The sequence below is a fragment of the Glandiceps talaboti genome, chromosome 1 (assembly GCF_964340395.1).
Source record: "Glandiceps talaboti chromosome 1, keGlaTala1.1, whole genome shotgun sequence".
In the NCBI taxonomy this organism is placed as follows: Eukaryota; Metazoa; Hemichordata; class Enteropneusta; family Spengelidae; genus Glandiceps; species Glandiceps talaboti.
Genome location: NC_135549.1, coordinates 10,883,223 through 10,893,466, shown reverse-complemented (window position 1 = coordinate 10,893,466; position 10,244 = coordinate 10,883,223). Strand labels below are relative to the sequence as shown.

Sequence of the window (10,244 nt, the reverse complement as noted above, 5' to 3'; positions counted from 1 at the left end):
GACAGTGTAAAATTATGCCAAAGAACCTTAGGGTGCACCCTTGCAAGTTCAAGGCAACAAGTTTGATATAACTACGGTAGTAAGTTTGGAAAATTTATTTCCATCTTTCTGTTTCCAAATATTGGCATCAGTGATTTTATTCTATTTCTTAAATGAAAGGATAAACACAACACTCACAAATAGTGCAAATACATTATTTTATTTGCAAGTCTCTTGGTTGTGTATTAAAGGTGGAATCTGGAAGACTTATTAAAAAAAATGGTACATAACTTTAAAGTTCGAAAGTTCAACTAAAAAGAGTGCATTATTCCTCAGAATAATCAAAGTATGAACTTACAGCAAAAAAGTTAAATGAGTGACTGACCAGCCTGTTGTCTGGTTCTTTACGGTTCAGTTTGGTTCATTTGGTAAACTTCAGGTATGGTTGATAACAATATTTAAAGCTACACAAGCTGCAACTGGAAAATTTTTTGAAATGGTTTTGCTTGATATAATAACCTAATATTGTACACCCTGAACGGCACTGACTCACATAAATGTATGTGTGCATCTATACACATGGTACAAAAAAATACAATTAAACTGACTTTTCAGTCCACACCCAAAAATCAGCACCCCCAACAAACGTGACCATGATTTCAACCTGTTTGCCATACTACTTATGGATACAATAAACCCATAATTACCATGTACAAATGTCTGATTATTAGCACTTTAACAATTTTCAGAGAATATATTGTTCGTTGTCAGATCGAAAAAAATAATAATAATCAGTCAGAGCTTGTGTAGCTTTAATATTAGCCAATATGTGTGTTATATGATTGTAACATATGTTATATTTCAGTGCAAAATAAAGTGGAACTTATTTTCTGTTTAACACAATCAAAGTATATATTGTCAAGCAAAATAAATAATACCTAGGGACAATTGCACAATGTCGCCCAAACTCAATAAAAAAACTTTGTTCATTTAGAACAAAAACACCTCCCCCCCCCCTCCCCCAAAACAAACGTTCATAAGTTTGATATCGACATGTTTATATACAATGAAAATTGTAGTGTCAAACCACTACGATCGATGCAATGTAAAGACATGATAATAAACACATTCAAATACTAATCGGAGAAAAAGCACAGTATACACTGTATATTACATTAGAAGTAAACTTATGAACCTCTCATTAGTACAAACAGAATCTGTCATCATTGAAGGCATGAAAGTTTTCAAAATTTGGTTAGAAGTGCGCAAATGAAGTTCAGCAATTGCATTGATGCCAGAACCCCTCCCCCCCTAAATGAACAAAGTTTGTTTATTGAGCTATGTGCCATGGTGCGATCATTCCTTAGATAGGTGGTATTTGCCACCATCATCACCAACACTTGTTTACAGCATGATCAAAAACAACTGGAAAAAGTAAATACTTGTTTACAACTAATTATTTTTGTAAATATTGTTCACTTTTGTAATCCACTGTTTAGTAAAAAATAATCTCGATTCATAATCATCAGCAAACATTGTATAACTTGAATATGATTTGTGTTTATTTGAAGTCATTTACATAAAATAGTTTCAGATTTGTCTTAGCTATTTGGATTTACTGTCAAATACTACATTTTCTTTTAGAATTTTCTCACTGGTGCTTTTTTTTCGCTAAAATAAATTGTCAATGAAAATATTTGTTGACTACTAATTACCATGCATACTGATTACTTACTGTAAGGTAGTAGCAGGCAAAGCAGCCACTTTGTCATTTCAGTCACATTTAAACCCCTTGCAAAATATCGTAACGATTATCATTGCAGTAAAATTAAAACATAGGAAGTCGTATACAGCAACAAGTTTTATTCAAACCAGAAAAATGAGTTACTGAAAACTACCATAAAGAAAATTGACAATAATTCAAATAAAAGTGGCTGAAAAGATTTGATCATTGTAAATCTTTTCAGTGAACGAAAAAAAGGAAAACTCTTATCCAATGATAAAATGTTTGAATTACGGATGAAAACTCAGTAGACTGGCCAAGAGTAGAGTTGTCTTTCTGTACAGCCTCTCCTGTTATAACAATGACTTCCATCTTCAGTTTTTCAGTTCCTTTTTACTCATAAATTTGGTCTGTTGGTAGTATAGTCTCCATTGGTGTGTGTTCCAGTACTCTAACTTGATGTCTTTCAGATACACAAGGCACTATAGCCTGTGTAAAACGCTGGAATATTTTATTTTAAAGTACTTTTTATAGTACGTCTGTGTCCTTTAATATACCTAGCCGTAACATGCTGGTTTGAATAAAGTTACTTTTTGGTACCCTAGTTTAATCATAGACCCTCATCATGTAGGGGTCTATGGTTTAATACAACAATGCCCTTTGTATAACGAGAGATAGTCTGCAGAACACTGTGGAATAAATACATTCCATACATGCATACCTTTTAAATTGTCTTATGTTGTCCATACAAATAATACCAATCCACTATCATGTAATACAACTTTGTCATATAAATCACACCTTTCATTAATTCCAATAAATATCATAAGCTATATGTTAACAATTTATTGAAAATAAGACATTGCTTTCTTCAACACGGTTGTATCTCTTTACTTCCTAGATATGGTTGCAGACTTGTGCATGCGTCATATTACCTAGGTCTGGTCTGGTCCATCTAACCCACTTAATGTACACAGATCTGTATACACTCTCTACTTCCTTTTCAAAGAATGCATAGTCAAATTCATACATTAATAAAAGTATTAACTTTGCATAATTTTTTAACTCACATAATGTTCCATAATTTCTGACCAATGTATAATACGTACTATCTTCCCACTGTGTTACATTCTTACCGTATAATTCTGTGTCACATTGATTTCAAGTGTCTGTCATTTACAAGTGGGAAACCCACTTACTTAGTATATGACACTTCATGTAGTATAAAGAGACTGAGCTTCTAAAGCTTCTATCATATAAACTAATTTCATGTGGACAAAATTTTGGATTAATATCGAAATGTTGAAAACCAAGAACAGATTTCCTTTTTTGTTTTGATGCATATTGAACTAAAAATAAACATTAGACCATAAACACTGGACAGGATCCTATTTACTCTATAGTTTACACCATGGTCTACATTTTAAAGCAAACTGTGTGATACTTAATGATATAGAAACATAGGACAGCATCTTAGAATTTTAGTAGCTTCCATTGATATGAAAACAATACACCTATTTCTCTATGTTCAATATGACTGATGCAGAGACACTTTTATAAGTATTATGGTCTAATATTTATATGATATTGACATTCAATTTTAAGGTCACAGAGAGGTCAAACCATTGGATGTCAGTAAATTACAAACTCAGAAAACCAATGGTAGTTTGCAGGCTATTATTCCTAGCTTGCACACCTTGGAAGACATTCATTACAACAGAGGTCCAAAGGTCATGCTAAGTTTACAAAAAAATGTGATTAAAATGTAGTGGGCTCATTAATACATTTCACATTTCATTTAAATAAAATACTGAAGTCAATATTTGTCAACTGAACAGAAACTCTGTCTTAGATAAGAAAAATAAGTATGTTATAAATAAATATCAAATAACACACAGTATGTCAATCATTATATATATGCATTATTAGCCCAGAGACTTGGCTATCTGAAGCTTGGCAATGCTATTTTGACCAAGTAGAACAGAACCAATAGTCTGAGTAGTGTCAACTTGTTGCTAAGCTTTGGAAACCCACTGAGTATTAACAGACGGTGAAAATATGGTACAACTTACATTGTACCATAATTTTTGTGGGGAACCCCAGTAAAATGATTTGGGAACTCAAGTAGATTACCAGTCCTGCTTACCGTCCTTAACAAAAATACTGCTGTGACAGTATAGTAGTGAACACCTTGCAGTCTCTGAGCTAACACATTACACGCATATAGATAGGTCAAATTCAAGCATCTGACAATGAAGGGAGCTCCACTGTCTATGGTTCAAAGTTGTTTTATCATGTTGGCTATGATCTCCATTGGTTTTGACAGTGCAGTCCACCAAATGGACACCTCACCAAACCACAGTCACATCATATAGGAAAGTCTTTACAGTATTAAAATAGAATCTATATTTTGTAAGAAAAAAATAGATTGTACAATTCATCTGGGAATTCAAATGTTCACTCATATCATTTGAAAAGTCGATCAGCACTGTTTATCTTCTGTCTGAATCATAATTCTCTCATCCAGCTGTTCGACACAAAATGTTTCCTTCATACAGTGAAACATTAAAGCAGTGTTCATGACAGGTGAACTTTGACCCTGTGACATCAGGATCTGTGGTGATCTCATTGGCTTATAAATTTCCAGATATTGAAGTAAGTTTGTAATTAACACAATTTTGTGTTTGGTTACTTTGTCAATGAAAGAAACCCCTTTAATACACACTGTCATTGAGTTAACTTTAATTCTAGCAATAAGTGGAACTGCCACTCCGTCGATTGTAAAATGCTACAAATATTCTCAAATAAAAAATGGCAGTCTTCGCATTAATATCTTTCTCTAACCTGTATCAAATGATGTAAAGCTAAAACTTATCATAAAACAAACACAATAATTACACAGCACGCAATATAATTCCACACAAAAAAAGGCACATCAAATACATTGAATGTAAAATTTGGCAGCCAAAATATTAAAGCTAACATTTGCTATGAAAAATTTAGAAAATTCTGTATTTTGTCACAATATCGGCAACTATATGAGATGTAAAAACTAGTGTATCATTACAGTATGCATTGCATTCAGTTACAATGTAAATATAAACGGTTTAATGTTCATAAATTCAAAAACTTTGGCAAAGGTGATAAACTAAATGCAGGGCAGTAAATGTTGGCAAGTCTTTACATGGGGGGTTTTTATAAGTCACAATATTAAAGCTATTGAATCGTCCACAATCATGGAGTTTTATAGCGTATCAGTTACTTCTTATCCTGTTTTGTGGATTCAGTCTTATGCTTGATTGGTTCCTTCACACTTGAAGTCGCATCACCTTTCTTGACATCACCGTTCTTGTCTTTAGTCGTGATGTCACTTATCTTAGGCATAGATTTAGAGGTTTGAGGAGCTGATGTATTGGAATGAGAGTTAGTCTTAACTCCAATGGATTGTCCAAACAGCTGATCATGAAGACGTATTATTTTATTCAGTTCTGAATCGGATTTGCTGGTCTGTATGTCTTGTATAACTTGCATAACTTCTTCTGTGTTAGCTGCTTCCTGTGGTTGGGTCAGGCTTGTCACACTGGCTGTCTTTGTCTCTCCAGATGCACTGTAGAGAAATAGAACTTTAGTCTTTTTTAAAAACTATTAAAAGTTCCTTTATTACATACACCATAAAAGAATGAAAAGAACTTTATCCATCCAAGCACTTTCCATACAGAAGTACATATGAAAGGTTTTCAACAAAACACAGGTTTCTTCCTAGTCAATGAAGGTATATCAAAAGTCCAACCTAACTGACTATAGTTGATATGCATAAGTAGACATCAATGGAATTTCTACATACTTGCATTCAGATTGCAACCAGAGTTCACCCAATCAATGTTGACTTGGTTAACTCTTCAATACTAACATCACTTGGATTGATAATGAATGACAATTTTATATTGAAACAAGATTATTATTATTATAAAATTAATATTAATATTATATAGTTCATCACCTGACTGGCTGATTGAGAGCTTCTAAGACCTGTCTTGCTATTTCTTCAGATGCTTTCTTGGTACTTTCACTAATGCTGTCAGCAGCTGTGGTGGTGAATCAGAAATAAAGTGAAGGTGTTATCATACACTATCACTTGAGAAACACTGTAATTCAAGCATTAATATGACAAAGTAATAACATTCCCATATTAGATTCCCATTAGATGTACAGCCATTACAGATTGGAAGAACAGTTTTATATTGTCTTTTTAAGTTGATGTCAGTTTCTGCATCCACTATTTCTCATGAGACTTCACAATTTTATTTTATTTTTTTCTCGAATACCGTACATTTAAAAAAAAGCTTAGGGTTGGCAATGAAAAAATCGGCGGGGGTCGGGTAATCAGAACCAAGCAATTTTTTTAAGTCTTCGCTGGAATGTTAAGACTTATGGTAAAGACAAACAGATTTACAATTCTAAACTCAGTCACACACTTACTATCATCACTATCATCAGAGAGTGTATCCGTGGCAACAGATGAAGTGCTGCTTGCTTTTTCTTTTTCTTTCTCAGTTTCTTTATCTTTATCTTTATCCTTTTCTTTGTTCGTGTCTTTATCTTTATCTTTGTCTCTGGTTTTGTCTTGGTGTTTCTTTTTGCTGGCAGATGAGCCATGTTTCCAGCCAAAGTTTGGAGATTTCTTGACAGCCTTGCTAGCTTTCTTGGGTACTGCAAGATGAACAGAACCAATGCTTCCACCTCGGAAACTGGACAAATATCTCTCTGCCTCTGATGATACAAAGAAAACAAAGATGGTAAATATTTTACTACTACTAGAAGCAGTATTGTACTGTAGTAGGAATCAGACACTTTAACTTCATTGGGAAAGACGAATGAGTCATTTACATGTATCTTTACATTCTATAAAAACTAAGGTTTCATTTCATTTCCATGTTGATAATCTGAATATCTGAAAAGATATCTTGGCTATAGGTATCAATATTTTTAGCTGTCATCACATTAATAGGATTCTTTAGACAACATCTTGAATGAGTGCCGTTAATCTATAGGTCCATGTACCATTAAACATACATTTGTTATACAACATTTTTGCCGACTAGATATTGACACCCTCAACTGTCTGCTTTATTTATGCTATTTTATATGCAAAATATACTCCATTTGAAGTATGTTCTAAATCTGACCTTGCTGTGAGAGAGGACAGCCAGGTACAACAGCTCTCTGTAGAAGTACAAACAGGGCTGTGGTGGCTACTTTATGATGTCCTTGTATGACTGATGTACAGCCACGCAGCACTGCATCTTCCACTCCTGGTGCTATGGCATGGTTCCAGGACAGACTCAGCCATCTAGGTACAGAGAGAAATAACAGACGATTAATGACATTTATGACAATTATCTTGAGTATGAATGAACAAGAAATGTAATTATTGATCAGTTAATACAACTATCCTCTGATAAGTGTTATAGCAATGCCTTTCAACTCTGTTACTCAGTGAGAAAGAATCTTAATTACTACAAAGATGAAAATCTTGTAAATCCATATTTATGTTCAACTACCACCACCACCCCTGAACCCCCCCCCCCCACCCACCACCACCACCACCACCACCACCACCACCACCACCTTACCCCAACCATCTCAATGGTTAGGAGTAACTGTTGCCACAAGGAGTTAGCTTAATGTCAAATGTTGTTGTTATTTCTTTGTTTCTTTGTTTGTTTATTTAAGTGTCCTATGTGGATTTATCAAATTATAAATTCAGTTCTTTATAATTCAGTAGAGTTTACAAAGAAAGAGCCACATCCATCCCTCTGGCTAATATAAGACAAAAAGTCCTACTAAAAAACAAAATTAAAATAAATAAATAGTTGTCACATGTTGTAACTTTAAGCGTGTTTCCTGCAATTGAAAGCCTCATGTACAAATTTTGTGGTCAAATAATTGAAGAGTAAGATTCACTACATTAGAAAGTAAAACCTAGCCGCAAGACTGTGAAACTTACCAAGCTGCCTCATATAAGTTAATAACATATATTGTCTTAAGAATGCACTGTTCTATATCCAATCAAAAGTAAATACTGGTTGTTTACACCACCTACCTGAGGATAGCTTTTGGTTTATTGACTTCAATTGGACATGCAAAGAAATGTCGTGGTCCAAGTACAAGTTCGGACAGTCCAAGTTTAGCAAGACATGCATTGAGTCTGTGCCAGACACCACAAATCCATTCTACAGCCTTATAGACAGGATCAGATGCAGTTGGTAGTTTGCCACGGTATTTATGAATGAGTCGTCTACGTAAATATCTCTGCAGTAGACCTCTGACTGGTTCACTGTCACACTTCAAATGCACCCATCGAAATCGTTGCTGGGCTGACAGATCTAGACCTGTGGACCTATCAATTTGGTAGATAATACAAATTTCTATGAGCACAAGTTTGTAAAGCAAAAACCATGCACGTACAAATAGACAAAAGAGAAAAGACTTTCAGTCTCAAAACATTAGCTACAATTATCAAAATTACATTTTTATTCTTCATGAAAAAAAAGAAGAACTTGGAGATATCTTGAACATGTTGGGGATACTCAGATGGAAAAGTGCATTTTATTGTGATAATATTTGACTTGTCTGATTCCAACGGATGCCACTATTCATAGCTAATTGGAACTTATTTTATTTGAAGTTGCTCCTTCAAGATTTTATCGTGATTATGTTTGTTAGTTGAAGATAGAAGAAGAAATATCACAAACAAAACAAACTCTGGGTATGGTCAGACAGATGACAACTAAATGATGATTCCCTTTGAGTATTGTGTACAAAGCTCCTTGTGTGTACAGAATACGGAGTGGAGATCGAGGCACAAAGTATACCTTGGTAACAGGTTATCATACCTTGCTTTATCCATGGTTCCCAGGACATAGGAATTCTCTTGAAGATAATAGGAACCAGATTCCGATTCCTTTCCATCTGTGCTTTCACCTAGGGTTTGAATGATAAAAGACAAATTCAATGAAAGTAATCACTTTACTTAGAATACCATAATATTGGGACATACTGAAGTTTAACATAATGCTTCTTTTTGCAGATTTAGAAAAGTGATGAACTGTGTGAAACCTGACATGGAGCATATGTACACCAATGTGTGAAATACAAACTTAAAATGTTCTACCTGTATATAGTCTACAGTGTACATGGCATAGCAAGTCACTTAACGCTGACTGGGTGTGGTAGACCTCTGTTCTCCAATGCATACAGTAATTCACCAAATACTATAACACTTACTTATCTTAACAGTGACTGGGTGTTGAGGACCTCTGTTTTCCAATGCATACAGTAATTCACCAAATACTATAACACTTACTTATCTTAACAGTGACTGGGTGTTGTAGACCTCTGTTTTCCAATGCATACAGTAATTCACCAAATACTATAACACTTACTTATCTTAACAGTGACTGGGTGTTGTGGACCTCTGTTCTCCAATGCATACAGTAATTCACCAAATACTTCTGATAATGAGATACGACTGAGATCATCTAATACCAATATTGGAGTTATCTTCTTTTCAGACTTATTCTCCTCCTTAGCAGACACAAGAAATCCTATCGACGAAAAAATCCAAACATCATTACAATCATATCACTCAAATCCATTCACATCTTCCATCTTCAAGCATAGTAATTTCAAAAGTGCTGAAATATAGCATATTACCATGGCAACAATGTATACTAACAGTACACCATCATTATGGTTACTTGCATCCACATCATCCAATCATCACTTTTCTAGCAGCATACAATACAGATGGTTCCACACAAACTTCCAACAAATTTACCAACATATTTCAGGAAGAGTGCAAATTTATGTATTTACAAGAAAAGATTACTGAAAAACATTTTTTTACCAAGTTTCAAATGTTTGTTCATCTTTTACAATATATACTGTAAAAAATTGACTATTTTCAATGTAAGTTTTAAAAAAAAAATTATCCATACCTTTGGAATGAAGTAACTTGAACAGATCTTGTTTGCAGTACTTAGGATTCAATGCTACGTGATTTATTTCACACTCGTTACTTTTTTGCTTTTGTTTATGCTGAAAGGAAATACAGAAATAGTGATGTCAGATTTGGAATTAGTAAAATTATACTTTGTAAAATATCATCCTTATGAAATACATTGTGATACTATAATAATCTAAATGCAAACAAAATTGACATAGTGAGAAAAAGTTCCTTATCAACAAACTGTACAAAATGACAACACAGCCTCAGTTTCAAACTGGGATTCAAAGCTGACAAGTATATCAACACTTTTTTATTATATTTTTTTTTTAAACAAATGCATTCTGACTGAGCTTTTTCAGGAGGTTTGAAGACAGATTTTCATTTATAAAAAAATAATATGCTGTACATACTATTATGACAATTAAAATGTATAGTTTCATTTTCATTTTCTTGTTGTTTTGTCACTGCATTTTTTCTTTCATAATTAAAGATCCTAAGGTTGGTACTTGGGTAGATCAGATAAGACATTAA

The 10,244-nt window shown here is 33.7% G+C and overlaps 1 protein-coding gene across 2 annotated transcripts in view; it reads right to left on the bottom strand.

The window, feature by feature from the left end:
* Window positions 1-214: 214 nt before the first annotated feature.
* The window catches only part of LOC144441448 (cortactin-binding protein 2-like), a 57,252-nt gene continuing 47,222 nt past the window's right edge, over window positions 215-10,244 (bottom strand). Inside the window, exons 16-24 of one of the 2 annotated variants that reach the window (XM_078131034.1) lie at window positions 9,703-9,802; window positions 9,148-9,309; window positions 8,599-8,686; window positions 7,806-8,102; window positions 6,889-7,052; window positions 6,344-6,472; window positions 6,182-6,283; window positions 5,703-5,787; window positions 215-5,309 (exon numbers count right to left, since the gene is read on the bottom strand). In XM_078131034.1, coding sequence (XP_077987160.1) covers window positions 4,961-5,309; window positions 5,703-5,787; window positions 6,182-6,283; window positions 6,344-6,472; window positions 6,889-7,052; window positions 7,806-8,102; window positions 8,599-8,686; window positions 9,148-9,309; window positions 9,703-9,802 — 1,476 coding nt within the window. In that variant the 3' untranslated portion in view covers window positions 215-4,960. Of the gene's footprint in view, window positions 5,310-5,702; window positions 5,788-6,181; window positions 6,473-6,888; window positions 7,053-7,805; window positions 8,103-8,598; window positions 8,687-9,147; window positions 9,310-9,702; window positions 9,803-10,244 lie in introns of both variants that reach the window. The other variant, XM_078131026.1, reaches the window with a different exon arrangement.